Raw genomic sequence first — 18,453 nt, 5'->3', positions numbered from 1 at the left:
ATGTCCTAGGCGATCTAGACAATTTACTATTACAAACCTTATGCAGAGACCATATTGTGTTTGTGGTTTGGTGCATTTGATAAACGTCTCTTGTATAGAAATATATTCCAGTTGTTCTCGTGAGTTTGACATTGAAGACCCGTGCAATGTCTGTGTGTTCTGTGTGGTCTCGTTCAGACATATGGATTACGTGTTCTGGACATTCTTGTTCAGACAATATGTCTGAACGTGGTGAGTGAGCTCGTGAATTCTGTTACAGGTCACACACAGTAATATATGCGTTATATCATGGCAGCCTGTACCATGTTCAAGTCTGGACCAGACAAACTAGTGACTGAAATCATGAGCAACGTTCGACACCAATTGGGTACGATGACGCACACTCACTAAAGTCACCGTGTCCGACCGTCTGATCCATGTTAGTCACCTCTTCCGTCACATATAGTTTGTTTGTTTGTTTGTTTGTTGTTTAACGCCGCACTCAGCAATATTCCAGCTTTATGACGTAGGTCTGTAAATAATCGAGTCTGGACCAGACAATCCAATGATTGACATCATGAACATCGATCCACGCAATTGGGATACGATGCCATGCTTCAACCCAAGACAGCGAGCCTGACCACCCGATCCCGTTAGTCGCCTCTTACGACAAGCATAGTCGCCCCTTACGGCAAGCATGGGTTGCTGAAGATCTATTCTACCCCGAATCTTCACGGGTCCCGTCACACATACAATACTTTTGACCACACCGTGACTGAGTGGGTTTGAGTGGGTTTGATGTTTCAGTATATCGTAGTGTATCATCGTGATGAAGGGGGAAGTCCCGAAGTGATGCAGGTCCTAGACGTTTACCCACGAGCATGGATATGTTGCTTGCAAACCAAGAAACAACTGGATTCAAACTCATGATCACAATTTCTGACACGCCTAAGGGACGCAACTCTGCACCGCGAATTGTGATGCAGTTGAGTGGAGACAGTTGGCTGAGAATTCAAAGCGCCAACAGCGTCATGACACACAGTGACCGATGATGTTCATACACGACATTGTTCGACCATGCGGGGTCAGCAGGACTAGATGACCAGCTACAGGACAGTTTCCTTCCGCTGACCAGTGTTTACGACAAGGACTCGTTGTTGCTGGCTTGTTGTACACGTGTTTATGTCGCTCAGCATCATAACATTCTCATCAACACAAACCTGGACGTCCGCGGTAATAAATAACAATGTCTCATTATTCTCGACGTTGACGCCTAGGTTTTAAATATGCTATACGTACCAACTGCTATGTTGTGTATAACATTCCAACTGCCCAGGGGTCGATCGCCGCAATAAAACCCCTTCCAACATTCGTGACCAACTCGTGTTATTCCGGAACAAGCCGAATAGCGACTTGTGCCCCTGGAGTGGCCATATTTGCGCCCTGGTTCCATAGCTAAAAGAATTGTCAGCTCGTTGCGTAATGATTCCCGTATATTTCCGCATATATTATATGTATTTCAGATGAATTTTAAAGCATATCGGGACATGTGGTATTACACAGTATGATTGAACACATTTAACTGTGTCTTTGGTTTATTTTAGATGGGAGAAATGTGTAAAATCAAAAATTATTCCTGAGGGATTCTATGACAGAAGAATATAAAGTCATACTCGCATTCTGATTGGTTTGTCGTATTTTCGCACATAACATTCATCGATAGGGGGGCGAGTCTTCTTACAGGTTACAGAAAGGGGCGTGTGGTGACGAATGCCTTTCCTGCAGCTTTGTTTTCATTCGGGAAGAGTGGTGACGAATGTGGGTTTTTTGTGTGTCAAAAATTCGCATTGCGGATTGCGAATTTATGCTGAGCGTGCACACCGTTTTTTTTACGTTTTGTACCCAATAAACGCAAAAAACAAATTGTGATCAATTTTTATAAATACATGCGCCAACAACAATAATAACTTCACAGACTGCTTATTTATTTATTTATCTATTTATTTACTCACAAAAAAACTGTAGACAGTAAAAGAAATCAGCGACATCGTTCAGCACATTAATACGACACAGGCCCCTCCCATTCTATTATCAGCCTATCAGGAAACAGTAGTCCGTGGGCCTGGTTGACCAATCAAATGCCACGGAGTCACTTGCAATTTACTTATTCATCTATAGATCGTGACGACAGGGGTCAATATTGTGTTTATATTCTTTTTCTCTGAAAGGGTGATGTGAGTTCTTGTTAAACTGGGATCCATCTTCCCGAGGCAAGTGAGTTAACTGACTATAAATGTCCAGGTTCCACCCTTGCCGAACTAGGCTGGTATTATGGAGTTACATTTTGGCTGGACTAACGAGTCTATGCATAGTCCAATCAAAATCGCGCACCGAAATCGAAATCCGGTTCGTAAAGTGTCATGCAGATGTCGGTCGACTGCAGGATTTGCAAAGCATGTGTACCGCTAACTCGTTGTCAAGAGATATTTTCTAAATCTTTTCATGTTTTTAATCAAGATGCTCACGTGATTTGATGCATTTCGCGATGTAAGACACGTTTTACCACAATATATATCTTCATTATCGATCAGATCGTCTTGACTGGGCGCCACCGTTTTGTTTGAAGCAAATGCAAGTGATACGAGAGGTTGAATCTGATTGATCAATAGGAGAGGCATGGAAAGGACCTAACTGGTAATAGCCGCTGGTGGCGCTACGATCGAGCCCAAGAATTCCAGCCTAGTTCCGCAAGGGTGGAAACTGGACTTTTAAAGTCAGTTAACTCTCTTGCCTCGGGAAGATGACTGGGATCCAACTCGATACCTTTCTTAGTCAAGATCTGAAAACCCCTTCATATAAATGACCACATCTGATGAACCGGATCCCGGTCCAAATGAAGGTCTGAGAAAGAAACCACCCAATTCCTTGACGCTTTAATGTAAGCAAAACTGAGGCAGCATACCATCATACCATATATTGTATCCATGTTTGGATTCGAACCCGGATTTTGCTGGAGTACAAGAGACACTTTAACCACTAACCGCGTAATCAATTACACAGCTGGCAATGTAAATCTATTTTCACGAAAATTACGTAAAACCAGCTTTTGATTATCCATAAGTTCACTCAATACTTTGATAAGAACTGAAGATACCGTATTCGACGTAATAAGCGCCCAGGGCGCTATCAAGATTAGAAATAGGGGGCTCTTATTAGAATATTATTTTGGTGAAAAAACAACAGATAAAGATAAATTGCGTGGTTTATGCTGACAGCCTGAAATGTATATATATGACATATATATTTTTCCAGAATTTAATTGCCTATAATTAAGGGTGCATATAACACACGAGTGCGTATTATACGCGAATAAATAAGTCCTGTGTACATTGATCAATCCGAAGGGGTGCTAATTGGAATTGTTACCTAGTCAATTATTAGCAAATATGGCCGTGGGCGCTTATTAGAGCAGGGTGCTTATTACGTCGAACACGGTAACTGAGACGGCACGTAACCATCCAATTATCTGTGTATGGCTTGCCTTATAACATATTATCTACGTTACCTGTCAATAGGTAAACACGGTGTTCAGTGGACACGTCGACGTAACGTTCCTATTAATCATTGATTCAGGCATGTAGACTTCATGTCCAGGTTCCACCCTTGCCGAACTAGGCTGGTATTATGGAGTTACATTTTGGCTGGACTAACGAGTCTATGCATAGTCCAATCAAAATCGCGCACCGAAATCGAAATCCGGTTCGTAAAGTGTCATGCAGATGTCGGTCGACTGCAGGATTTGCAAAGCATGTGTACCGCTAACTCGTTGTCAAGAGATATTTTCTAAATCTTTTCATGTTTTTAATCAAGGTGCTCACGTGATTTGATGCATTTCGCGATGTAAGATACGTTTTATCACAATATAGATCTTCATTATCGATCAGAACGTCTTGACTGGGCGCCACCGTTTTGTTTGAAGCAAATGCAAGTGATACGAGAGGTTGAATCTGATTGATCAATAGGAGAGGCATGGAAAGGACCTAACTCGTAAAAGGCAATGGTGGCGCTACGATCGAACCCAGGAATTCCAGCCTAGTTCCGCAAGGGTGGAAACTGGACTTTTTTTAAGTCAGTTAACTCTCTTGCCTCGGGAAGATGAGCTCCGCTTGCTGGAGACCCAGTTCTAGCCCGGAATCCCCACGGGGTCTTTCTGTATGAAACCAGGAGTGAAATACTGGTGTTATTGCAAATACCTGCTTCTGAGGGTGACTCTCTTTAATATTTATTCCCACTGTTTATGGCAGAAATATATATTTTTAAAAAAGGACCACTCATATTAACTTCCATGATGATAATTATAATTATAACAACAACAACAATTAATATTATTATTATATGGTTATATATATTATTTTTATTTTTAACTGAATAAGAATAAAAAATGCAGTAAAGAGGGTTTGGGTGATCCTGGCACAGTGAGCCTGGTTAGGCTCGTCATCAGCTCAGGGCTCTTGCCCCCTCTACCCGCAGTCCAGACAACGAACGGGACTTCTCCCAGGAAGCGCTGCCTAGTCAAACCCACCCAGAACTTTTCGGAGAATGTGAAGACTCCCTAACACTGCAGCCTTCTGCATTAGCCAGATTGTCAGAAGAGCTGTATTCCTGGATGCGAACCCGGGTTCTCCCAATGTCAGAAAACAGATCTAGAGGTACCAAACCTAAGGCACTGAGAACAATTGGGAGTCAGACAACTTGGTACTTGGGATGCAAGCGTGACATTTCGAAAGCAAGCTCCGCATATTTGCCATCTTTTGCCTCAATCTTGTCGATCACATTAGCGTCAAAGGGGACAGAAAATTCAATGATATAAATGATTTCATTGGATTTATCAAAAATGACAAGGTCAGGTCTGTTGGCCTGGATACGTCTGAGGCCGTAAATGGGTCTATTCCAAAGAATTGTGTATTTATCATTTTCCATGACGCCCTCTACATATTCCGGGTCGTACCATGGGTAGGACTCTGTGTCAAAACCACAGGCATGGCGAAGACGGTTATAAACTGATCGAGCTACACCATCATGTCGTTTAAGATACTGTGTTTGTGCCAAAGCTGGGCATCCACTGACAATGTGTTGGACAGTCTCATTTAATTCATTACATAATCTATATTTCATATTTACATTTTGATGCAAAATCACACATTGACGTTTTCGAATGGGAAGTGACTGGTCCCGAGCAGCAAACAGAAAGCCTTCTTGTTTCACTTTTCAGACCAGACGACTTCATCCAAGCAAAGGACTCTGCAGGATTGCTGATCTTCTCAGCACACTGCACATATACTCGATGCAGTGGTCGTTCAGATAGCCTCTCCTTTAAAAACTGTCTGGGTCTGGGCCGACTTGACATGGTACTTCCTTGGTTGACACATTTTTGTACCGCCCAGCAGTACAGAACCATCAACAAAATCAACACCGACATTGAGATTATGTCCCACATCCTTGGCTCGTTTTAGAAAACTGTGGAATGCCTTGTTTTCATCATGAGTCTTGACACACTTCACAAGAGGATCATCAGACAAAATAAATGTGTGCAAAAGTGCACAAAACAATTCTATCATGAAGAACCCCAACGTTAATCAAACCACGTCCCATAATGATTGATAAATATTTTTATTATTATAATTATTTGTACGTGACAGCGCATTGAGCATGGCCGGTTAAAAGACTGAACTCGAAAATAGTCAGTGTCATACTATCTGTGCTACCAACGACCCAGGGTAATTATATATCGGATTATCAAGGCAACCCGTTAATGAAGTACCGGGCGGTATATCCCTATTTATCAGCTCGCGAACACACAGTGGGTCTATTATATCATTCCCTTGCTTTCATTATCACTCTCGGTAGCAGCGAGAAAACACGAGGAGAGAGGCGAGAGTTACCTATTGTGTGATGTGATACCTCGTTATTTGCCTCGCTGATGAATCTAATTCCGCTTAGTCCGTGGCTTATATATTGAACGAAAACGAGGCTGCGCGTGAAGGTCAAGGATGCGGAACCAAAATATCAATAGGCGAAATGATATTTTACAAAGAGCATGGTTTACACCCACTTCCTCTCTAATCAACGATTCTAGCTTCTATTGTTGGAGAATATATTAACAATAATGCTGTTTCAATCTCAGGTAGGTGTTGACGACGTTTCAGCGGCTTCAATAGCGAAAATGATTTAGTCCCTTGGCGTGTAGATGGCATTCAATATGTCCCTTTGATTTTGAATTGAAATTTCCATGGCGATATGATGAATGAATGCGATGAAATTCGACAAATATAGGATGATTATTAGGATATTATATTATGTTTTGCCAAACTAGTTACAGGATCTATATTTGTCTTGTAATATGTATTCATCCATAATGGTGCCGCCTCCGTGGTCTAGTGGTAGAGCGTCCGCCCGGAGAGCGGAATGTCCGGGGTTCGATCCCCGGCCGCGTCATACCAAAAGACGTTAAAAGATGATACTTGTTGTTACCCTGTCTGGCGCTCGACATTAAGGGGCTAAAACAAGGACTGGTCGGCTCGGAATCAGTATACTGTGTCTGAGTGGGGTATTCATGTTAAACTGCGGCATGGTATCTCAGTGAGCTAGCACTATAAATCGGCATCAGTCCGGACTAGTACAAGCAGCCACACACACGCACGTGCATGCACGTCGCTATATAAGTGCAATAATCTTGGACGCGACGTTAAACCCAATTTCACCTCACCTCACTTCGTCCATAGTGACTGAGTGAGTTGGTGTTAACGCCGCATTGAACACGTTTGCAGCTGCATCACGGCGTGTCAGCTTAATGGATCGGGAGAGCCCAAGTGACGTAGTTCGTCAATGAACAATTTTGGTGAAACCCACGAGCACGGGTATGTATGGTGCTAACACACAAAGGATCATACGATTTTGTATGGATATTAGATATCTTTACATCATCTTCCCGAGGCAAGTCCAGTTTGTACCCTTGCCGAACAAGGCTGGACTTATTTCTTGGCTCGATCGTAGCGCCACCAGTGGTTATTACGAGTTGTGTCCCTTCTATGCCTCTACTTTTGACCAATCAGATTCAGCCTCTTGTTTCGCTTACATTTGCTTCAAACAAAATGGTGGCGCCCAGTCAGGACGACCTGATCAATAAACAATATCTATATTGTGATAAAATGGGTCGTACATCGCAGAGTGCATCAAATCACGTGAGCACCTTGATTAAAAACATGAAAAGATTTGGAAAATATCTGTTGACGCCTAGTTGGCAGTGCACATGCTTTGCAAATCTTGCAAATGACCGAAATCTGCACGGCAGTTTACCAACCGGATTTCGATTTCGTTACGCGATTTTGATTGGACTGTGCATAGACTCACTAGTCCAGCCATAATATAACTCCATTATTCGAGCCTATTTCAGCAAGGGTTGAAACTGGACCTTCAAAGTCAGTTAACTCACTTGCCTCGGGAAGATGTCTTTTCATATGGTCGGTTTCAATCAGAGCAAAGCTGGGTGCCGAACGTACGGTCAACGATTCCGGGGGCCAACCATCTGTTTTTCCGTTCACAAAAAAACAAATGTGTTTTGAAGCAATGAAAGACAAAATATCATGTCTCGTCTTTCACAAAAAAATATAAGCCAGGGGGCACCTACAGTTTCACGTGCGTAGATTCTGCATTGTGTAAAAGGGTAACTTTAATCACCAGTTTCAACGTGCATGCCTTGTAGACAATGTCATGATACTCTGACAGGTTTGATTAATGGCGGTAATGCTAAACAACATGCATGCTAAAATGGTTATTTTTTATGCATAATTTATGGTCATAGAGAACGCCAGCTCATGTCCATGGTGAGAGTCTTCTACTTCACTGATTTAATAGCCGCGAGAACACAGAGGAATGTTTGAAGTTTAAAAAACTTGTTTTCCATGTCCTTGCGACAATATACGACCTTGACATTTTCGGATATAGATTCAGTTTACGGTTGTCGTAACCATCACTGTGAGTTGTCGTCTACCGTCTACCGGGTGGCCTGACCCTGAGGATAATACCAAGGGGTAAGCGTGAGAATAGTAAATGGGGATTTAGTTAATAGGTAACAAACAATGCATGGCTGTTTGTGATTATTGACTGTTTAAATTTCAATCATTTACTAAACTATATATCCCATTTATATTAAGTCTTACGAGATATAATATATATATATATATATATATACTATTACAGGATCACTTATTTCAATAAGAAAGTCATGAAAAATCAACTTGATGAACAGTTGCCGATCAAGCGAGCTTGGTGGCAAGTAAACGGTGGTGTTTTATGCCGCATTGGCCATGTCGCAGAATTTCACGGCCCTCTGGGACGCTACACAAACACAGATGCAGATCTTCCTCCTTCCCCCCCCCCCCCCCCACCCAAGAAAGTTGCCCACTTACGTCAAATGTCCACCTGACTCCTACCTGGAATATATATCCGAAAAAAATGGAGACCAAACAAGATGACGTCACTTCCTTCCACCAAATATACAGTAGATGACGTCACTTCCTCCCACTAAATATACAGTTGTGAGTCCGCCTCCGTGGTCTAGTGGTAGAACGTCCGCCCCGGGAGCGGAAGGTCCGGGGTTCGATCCCCGGCCGCGTCATACCAAAAGACGTTAAAAGATGGTACTTGTTGTTACCCTGTCTGGCGCTCGGCATTAAGGGGCTAAAACGAGGACTTGTCGGCTCGGAGTCAGTATACTGTGTCTGAGTGGGGTATTCATGTTAAACTGCGGCATGGTATCTCAGTGAGCTAGCACTATAAATCGGCATCAGTCCGGACTAGTACAAGCAGCCACATAAACACACACACGTACATGCACGACGCTATATAAGTGCAATAATCTTGAACGCGACGTTAAACCCTATTTCACCTCACCTCACCTACAGTTGTGATGTAAACAGTTAATTTTTCTCTTATCCTTTCTTTGCAGATGGATACAATAAAATGCATTTAGTAACATAAATAGCCTGTACCTCCAAGGGCGTGAAGCGTTTTACCTTTTGTTCAAAAGCAAACGTAACAACGCACGTCGCCCACAGCAGTCAAAAGGTTTACCTCTCATGACAAGCCCACATAGGTAAACGTACTTAAACGGAGGTCCAGAAGAAATAATTGCTTTGTGTGGAGCTGTAGGAATGTCGTGTTACATACAACACTGGGTGTGACTGGTGTCCATGCAGGTAGACGTTCATGTCGGCCTATATCCTTCTTATATTGTTGGGTTCACCCAGATAGATTATATTTACGAACCTCGGCCCAGGATGTAAGTTAGTTTGCAAGGCCAAACTGTACATGGATAAAGTTTTGTTTTTTATCAATTGTTTACCCGATTCCTTTTTAATCGATTTAAGTTAGTTGCACGCACCGCACCAAGCCATTGAGGTTTTGTCCCAATTGTTTCTTTCAACACGTATCTACGCCCATTGGTCCCAATTTGTTAGTTACTAAACGTACCCCAGCTAACCATTGAGGTTTGGTCCTAAGTGGTTACTTTCTACGCGTACACCAGAAAGCCATTGAGTCTTGGTCCCAAGTGGTTACTTTCTACACGTACACCCGACAGCCATTGAGGTTTTGTCCCAAGTGTAAACTTTCTACACGTACACCAGCCAGCCATTGAGGCTTGGTCCCAAGTGTAAACCTTCTACACGTACACCAGACAGCCATTGAGGCTTGGTCCCAAGTGGTTACTTTCTACACCTACACCAGACAGCCATTGAGGCTTGGTCCCAAGTGGTTACTTTCTACACGTACACCAGACAGCCACTGAGGCTTGGTCCCAAGTGGTTACTTTCTACACATACACCAGACAGCCACTGAGGCTTGGTTACAAGTGGTTACTTTCTACACGTACACCAGACAGCCATTGAGGCTTGGTCCCAAGTGGTTACTTTCTACACGCACACCAGACAGCCACTGAGGCTTGTTCCCAAGTGGTTACTTTCTACACGTACACCAGACAGCCATTGAGGCTTGGTCCCAAATGGTTACTTTCTACACGTACACCAGACAGCCACTGAGGCTTGGTCACAAGTGGTTACTTTCTACACGTACACCAGACAGCCACTGAGGCTTGGTCCCAAGTGGTTACTTTCTACACGTACACCAGACAGCCATTGAGGCTTGGTCCCAAATGGTTACTTTCTACACGTACACCAGACAGCCACTGAGGCTTGGTCCAAAGTGTAAACTTTCTACACGTACACCAGGCAGCCATTGAGGCTTTGTCCCAAGTGTAAACTTTCTACACGTACACCCGACAGCCATTGAGGTTTTGTCCCAAGTGTAAACTTTCTACACGCACACCAGACAGCCATTGAGGCTTTGTCCCAAGTGTAAACTTTCTACACGTACACCAGACAGCCACTGAGGCTTGGTCACAAGTGGTTACTTTCTAAACGTACATCAGACAGCCACTGAGGCTTGGTCCCAAGTGGTTACTTTCTACACGTACACCAGACAGCCATTGAGGCTTGGTCCAAAGTGTAAACTTTCTACACGTACACCAGGCAGCCATTGAGGCTTTGTCCCAAGTGTAAACTTTCTACACGTACACCCGACAGCCATTGAGGTTTTGTCCCAAGTGTAAACTTTCTACACGCACACCAGACAGCCATTGAGGCTTTGTCCCAAGTGTAAACTTTCTACACGTACACCAGACAGCCATTGAGGCTTGGTCCCAAGTGTTTACCTTCTACACGTACCCCCGCCAGCCATTGAGGCTTGGCTTCAGTTGGTTTCTTTTTACACCCACTCCAGCCGAGCGACGAAGTTAGATCCTCTTCATCGATTTCTTTCACCTGAACGAGGTATTGACTAAACAAGAGAAAAGAAACAAGAGAAATATATCCTGGATAAAGTATTTTGTTCATTTCCTCACCAAACAAATTCTCAACCTGAAACCGAAACCTTCTAATCGAGATGGCACAAAATAGCCTGAGCACACCTGCCGGAAATTTGATGACGGGAACGCCAAGCCACACCTGAGTATTCCGTAACAAATCTTTTATACTTTCTTGGCAAGCCCCGAGGCCAACGCGCCGCCAGAGGGCGCCTGCATGAACCACGAGATTCCAAGCCCTCCACCAGGGATCCGTTGTACAAAACGATCTTAGTGCTAAGGTGATCGTAACATTCCTTAACACAGACTTATGACAGTCGTAGCGCTAAGGTTGTTCCTATCATGTTAGCGCAGGAAGACGTCATTGTCAGCTGTTTAATTGTGACAATCAGCCCTTTTTGTTTTATCATACATTAATACATGTTATCTAAACCAAAGGATTTATACATCATTACTGTTTTTTTTTTTTATTGTTTAACTCCACACTCCAGCTATATGACGGCGGTCTGTAAATAATCGAGTATGGATCTGACAATCCAGTGATTGGCATCATTAGCATCGATCTACGCAATTGGGATACGATGACCTACATCTGGGTTAGAATAGGTCTTCAGCAACCCATGCTTGCCGGTAAAGGCGACTAACGGGATCGGGCGGTCAGGCTCGCTGACTTGGTTGGTGCATGTCATTGAATCCCAATTGCGTGGATCGATACTCATGACTCGATTCTTTACAGATCGCCGTCATATCGCTGGAATATTGCTGAGTGTGGCGTTAAACAACAAACAAACAAACAAACAATGAACCCGGGCACATAATTAGGTATAATTGGGCCGAGAACTGAAAATGTTGACATGAATATTATATCTTTCTTTGACACAATCCTAGATCGGCGTCGTTCAAGGTTAACGCGGACATGTTGTATAATGATACATGGACATGTTGTATTGTGAGTACATGGGCATGTTGTATAATGATACATGGGCATGTTGTATAATGGGTACATGGGCATGTTGTATAATGATACATGGGCATGTTGTATAATGATACATGGGCATGTTGTATAATGGGTACCTGGGCATGTTGTATAATGATACATGGGCATGTTGTATAATGATACATGGACATGTTGTAGAATGATACATGGACATGTTGTATTGTGAGTACATGGACATGTTGTATAATGGGTACCTGGGCATGTTGTGTAATGATACATGGGCATGTTGTATAATGATACATGGGCATGTTGTATAATGGGTACCTGGGCATGTTGTGTAATGATACATGGGCATGTTGTATAATGATACATGGGCATGTTGTATAATGATACATGGGCATGCTGTATAATGGGTACCTGGGCATGTTGTATAATGGGTACCTGGGCATGTTGTATAATGATACATGGGCATGTTGTATAATGATACATGGGCATGTTGTATAATGATACATGGGCATGTTGTATAATGATACATAGGCATGCTGTATAATGGGTACCTGGGCATGTTGTATAATGATACATGGGCATGTTGTATAATGGGTACCTGGGCATGTTGTATAATGATACATGGGCATGGTGTACAATGATACATGGGCATGTTGTATAATGATACATGGGCATGTTGTATAATGGGTACCTGGGCATGTTGTATAGTGGGTACCTGGGCATGTTGTATAATGGGTACCTGGGCATGTTGTATAATGGGTACCTGGGCATGTTGTATAATGATACATGGGCATGTTGTATAATGATACATGGACATGTTGTATAATGATACATGGGCATGTTGTATAATGATACATGGGCATGTTGTATAATGATACATGGGCATGTTGTATAATGATACATGGGCATGTTATATAATGATACATAGGCATGCTGTATAATGGGTACCTGGGCATGTTGTATAATAATACATGGGCCTGTTGTATAATGATACATGGGCATGTTGTATAATGGTGACCTGGGCATGTTGTATAATAATACATGGGCATGTTGTATAATGGGTACCTGGGCATGTTGTATAATAATACATGGGCCTGTTGTATAATGATACATGGGCATGTTGTATAATGATACATGGGCATGTTGTATAATGGTGACCTGGGCATGTTGTATAATAATACATGGGCATGTTGTATAATGGGTACCTGGGCATGTTGTATAATAGGTACATGGGCATGTTGTATAATGGTGACCTGGGCATGTTGTATGATGATACCTGTGCATGTTGTATTATGGGTACATTGGCCTGTTGTATGATGATACATGGGCATGTTGTATGATGGGTACCTGGGCATGTTGTATAATGGATACATGGGCATGTTGTATAATGATACGTGGGCATGTTGTATGATGATACCTGTGTATTTTGTATAATGATACATGGGCATGTTGTATAATGATACATGGGCCTGTTGTATAATGGTACATAGGCATGTTGTATAATGATACATGGGCATGTTGTATAATGATACATGGGCATGTTGTATAATGATACATGGGCCTGTTGTATAATGGTACATAGGCATGTTGTATAATGATACATGGGCATGTTGTATAATGATACATGGGCATGTTGTATAATGATACATGGGCATGTTGTATAATGATACATGGGCATGTTGTATAATGATACATGGGCCTGTTGTATAATGATCCATGGGCATGTTGTATAATGATACCAGGGCATGTTGTATTATGATCCATGGGCATGTTGTATCAATGGCACCTAGAAATGTTGCACTACGAACACCTGTGTTGAGTGCTTGTGGACGTAGTTCGTCTTGGCAACCCGCCAACGTGACACAAGGTACAGTTTAGGAAATTTGAACTGTCAACTAAACCCTGTTTCTTGTTTTTATTTAACAAATCTTCTTTCGGAGAATGCTAGTATACTTTTATATGTTTTTGTTTTCATGTCAAAATAATCTATGACGGTCATTTGTTATCTAATATACTCAATTCCTATAAAATTCTTTTAGAAACCTCTCGTTCATTCCTCTTTCGACAATTTAGACAAACCTAATGATATGTACCAGTGAAAAGTTATCTGTTTCATAGTTGCTACAATTATATTACGGGTCGACATTTTGACAATGTTTAAAACAACATCATTGTTCCAGAAAATTTTACAAAACATACAATTTCGTACAATGGTTATGTTGTGAATCTTGAAATAAATGTCTTGCGTAATAAAACAAATAATAATTTAGCTCCTCCTTGTATAAAAAAAAATACTTTCCCCAATAAACAGTCGGCCTTTTGGTTTTGGTTTCCCTTTGGTAGTTAGCATCGTATACCCCCTTGGGCTCTCCTCCAACATTAAAAAGGGGGCACGGGTGGCCCAGTCGTCTAAGGCGCTGCAATTCGCTGTGTAGAGTTGCGTCCCTTGGGCACGGCATCACCTGGAATCGTGGGTTCGAATCCCGGTTCGCCCCGATTATGTTTTAGGTTTGTCAACACCCCACACGTGCTCGTGTTAAACGTCTGAGATCTGAATCACTTCGAGCTTTCCTCCAATATTAAGCTGACATGCCGTGATATAACTGAAATATTGTTCAAATCGGCTTTAACTAAACTCTTTAACTCTTTCAAACGGATCCCTCGGGTAGGAACATGTATTTCCTATGTCGCCAAAGTAACCCAGGTGCTTCAAGCCTACACACTTGGAGACCCGATCAACATAGCATTTACCCTAGTCGTGACCTTCACTTATGCGTGTAATATAATATAGAAACTGTTTGAATATTTTGTTAGTTTCGTGGTACCAATCACGTTTTCCTCGAAAGGTCACCATTCTTTCTATGCGGGGGTCTTAAATCACTCGGAAATATTAAAGCAGGGTTGTCCAGTGTGTTGACCAATATAAGTGGAATCGTGACCACTTAACACTTTGGCCTCTTGACGTGATAATGAAACCGCCGTGTCACTAGGGGTGGCCAACAGCTCCCAAACACCTCCAACAGTGACCTTCAAAACACGCGGAAATATACGAGCCCAGTTTTGCGTTGTGTCGCCGTTCTCGCGTGAGTTTGGAGCATCTGACGAGATTTGCTTTTGCTTTGAAATGACCCGTAATTCCTGTTATATAACAAGCAAAGTACCGTCACGAGTAGACTAACATTTAGTCTCTGAAATCGTATATTACACAATATCCTTCTTGACTCTAAAAATTAAAAAAAATTCCCTATGCTGATTTGTGGAATAGAGCTAGCTTGAGCTGGCTAGACTTGCTTTTGTATGCATTTCTAGATTATTATTTTTTCATAAAATAAATATATTCCACGGTCATGGTGTAGGACTACGTCACGGGTAAGAGTGGAAATCGCTTTGTTCCACTTGCAGCAACTCATACGCAAGTCACAGTGGGGTACTGGTCCTCCATCAGCGTGAGACAAGAAGCTCTGTACTTGTATAAAGACGATGGTGGACAGATAGCCCTCTGGTTAATGTATACTATTGTTCGAATCCATATGTGTATCGTATGAGAAACCCCACCTTGTGATACTGTAGCGTCACCTCATAAATTGCTCATTGTTGGGATAGATTGTTGTAATTAAGTCGTATTTAAGCGCGTTACTCAGGCTTGACGCTAAAACTGACGTTATTATCTTAAATTGACACGATATTGTTTGGTTTTTTTTAAAGAAGCATATTTATATATAAAATAAATTTCCAAAAGATTTAAAGTGATTCCACACGATAGTACATTCGAGTCATTCTAGACCGTGGCATTCAAGCGTAGCTAAGTTCAAATACGGTTTAAAATCAAGTGCGTATTTTAAGATCCAATCTGCCTGGGGGCTCTTGTCCTTGTCAGACTGTGCATTAACGTTGTTTTTCTACTTAACATACTTTGACAATTGTACATTTCCTGACGTACGTCAAGGATGCTAGCCCAGTGAAGGCTTGAAGACCCCCCACTGTAATTTCGATCAATTTCACTGAATCTCTTAACCCGTGTTTTACTGTGGCATTACCCGTCGCGGGGAGGATAGGTTTCGGAGTGATCCGGTGAATTGCTGCGGATTTGATTACAGGTATGCGACCAGCGTCCTGCGGGTAGCTGGTTGAGATGATGGTCAGTAAGATTGACCACAGCAGCTGGTCTTTATCTGCGGTATGTTTATCGGAATACTGTTCATCGGGAAATGACTACATGGTGAGACACTGAATGAGATGGCGTCCGTCTGTTGAAACCAAGCATAGGAAATGCATCAGACGATGTACACTTTTACAAAATAGATGCACAATTAAGATATTTTTTTTGGGGGGGTGGGGGTGTTGATCGTGATATACCTGTGTTAAATATATTTTTTGGTACTTAGAACTTGCAACACAGCAGTCAGTGATCTTTGTGCATCATTTTGAACATTATTATATTTATCTCACGTACCCGCTACAGATTGGAGGAAAGTCCATGTTGACGCAGGTCGCAGGCGTATTTAACTTTTGTGAAAAAATACAAGCTTATGCGTGGTGCTGACAAAACAGGGATCATTAGCAGATTTATACCTTGATCGGCGGATCCTGGCTCGGATAAGGGGCGACACTGCGCAGCGACTTGTGCTAGGACGTTTCCAAATTTGACACATCTGTGACAAAAATTATGCCAAGTGCAATTCCCATTTGGTTGCATCAAACGAGTCGCCGAACCTGACCACCCGATCCCGTTAGTCGCCTCTTACGACAAGCATAGGTACCAAAAAAAATGTAACTGAAGACGGGTTTCCCTATTTTGACTTGCACCATGTGTTCTCGTCTTTTTTCAGGGAAGAATTGACTTGCCGCTGCATGTGTTTATGGCGATGGGACAGGATACGCTGATCTTTTGATAGTGATTTATGAACACATGCTTATGATTTAGTCAGAATCGTACGATGGACTCTGCTTTTAGTAGATATTTCTCATGATTATGGAAATGGTTTTGTTGCTTTAATTCGACCAGCGAACCCCTGACCAGAAGGACGTGAATGTTAATTACTGACAACAGCATGTTTATATCAGAGGAACAATAAACCTGTTGTTCTCAATCAAACATAAGAAGCGAATTGAGATCCTAGTGCTGAAAGCAAACACCCGCTATAATAATAGACCCGGATTCACTTGTGAAGTCCATTTCTAGTGTTCCCTGTCGTGATATTGCTAGAATATTGCTAAACATATCGTAAACCCCACCGCCCAATCACTACTTGTACACGGGGCGATGGGTTAGCCTAGTGGCTAAAGCGTTGGCTCGTCACACTGAAGGCCCGGGTTCGAGTCCCAATATGGTAGACTAACATATAGTCTCTGAAATGAACATATCGTACAGAAAAAAACAGTTGTTCAGTTAATATCTTAATCTTAATAAAAATATAACAAAAAGGGAGCCCAGTGATTCGCTTCATTTTCAGACCCTGATACTGCAGTAATCTAGACTTGCCAAACAGTATAGACTTGCATGGGCTGTAGTTGATATATTTGTATCAGGGTCTGTAAGACAGACTACCAATATGGGTACAATGTGTGAAGCCAATTTCTTGTGTTCCCCGCCGTGATATTGCTGGAATATTGCTAAAGGCGGCGTAAAACCATACTCACTCACTCACTGCTTGTACACGCCTATCATATGCATTCTTTCAACGGTTTTCAACTTTTACATGTATTATTATTCAGTGGCACGGACGCCCATTCATTGTACCTAAGCCTGTTATGTCTGTCATCGCTGTAAAAAATAAGCCATCCAGAAATAATAATAAACAAGGACGGTTTAATGGGATTTATTTGTTTGTTTGTTGCTGGGGAGATAGGGTAGCCTAGTAGTTAAAGCGTTCGCTCGTCACGCCGAATACACGGGTTCGATTCCATAATGGGCGCAAAGTGTGAAGCCTATTTCTGGTGTCTCCATTGCTGCAATATTGCTCAATTGTTCTTCGCTTAACGCTGCACTAACTCAGCTATATGACGACGACTTGTAACTTATCGAGTGATTGACATCATGGGCTACGTCCAACACCATTGAAATAACATGACATGAAATCAACCACTTCACAGAGCCTTAGAGCCCGATCTTTTTAGTCACCTCGTTTGTCAACCCGAGATTAATGGGGAACAATTCTAATCTAGAATCCCCGAGTAGGCGTTTTTTATGGGATGGTGTCGAGCGTTGTTGTTGGGGGAAGGCAGACAGCCTCTGATTGCAAGCGGCTTACATTACCTATAGTGGTGTCCCCACCTGCCAATGTCTTCGGTGCACGCGGACTGATGCTCTATACAGGTAAACAGGTATAGTTTACGAAGCGTGTTACTTTGTGATAAATTAATGTCGTGTGGGTATCCATTCATACTAACACATCGCGAGATCCTGACGGTTAGTTTACGATGGCAACGTCTGATTTGTTTCCGATAAATAGGCAATCTCAAATACGACCTTAGAAATGAAACTAGGGCGTTTTTATCTTCACACTGGAGAGCCCTGGATTAAAACATTACCCGTGTTCAATGTAGCGTTTTTGGCAGTACCTGTTCAAGGATTTGCTTATCAATAGTAGTAGTAGTAGTAGTAGTAGTAGTA

At 42.2% G+C, this 18,453-nt stretch overlaps 1 protein-coding gene across 1 annotated transcript in view; it reads right to left on the bottom strand.

The window, feature by feature from the left end:
- The window catches only part of LOC125372458 (proline-rich protein 36-like), a 61,578-nt gene that overhangs the window by 33,079 nt on the left and 10,046 nt on the right, over positions 1–18,453 (bottom strand). The window contains exon 2 of the mRNA XM_048382528.1: positions 10,748–10,872. Within this exon, the coding sequence (XP_048238485.1) occupies positions 10,748–10,872 (125 nt within the window). The remainder of the gene's footprint in view (positions 1–10,747; positions 10,873–18,453) is intronic.

The sequence above is a fragment of the Haliotis rufescens genome, unplaced genomic scaffold (genome assembly GCF_023055435.1).
Source record: "Haliotis rufescens isolate VD_foot unplaced genomic scaffold, xgHalRufe1.0.p SCAF_4, whole genome shotgun sequence".
Classification (NCBI taxonomy): domain Eukaryota; kingdom Metazoa; phylum Mollusca; class Gastropoda; order Lepetellida; family Haliotidae; genus Haliotis; species Haliotis rufescens.
The sequence above is the reverse complement of the archived record's forward strand: the minus strand, read 5'-3'. Positions and strand labels throughout refer to the sequence as shown.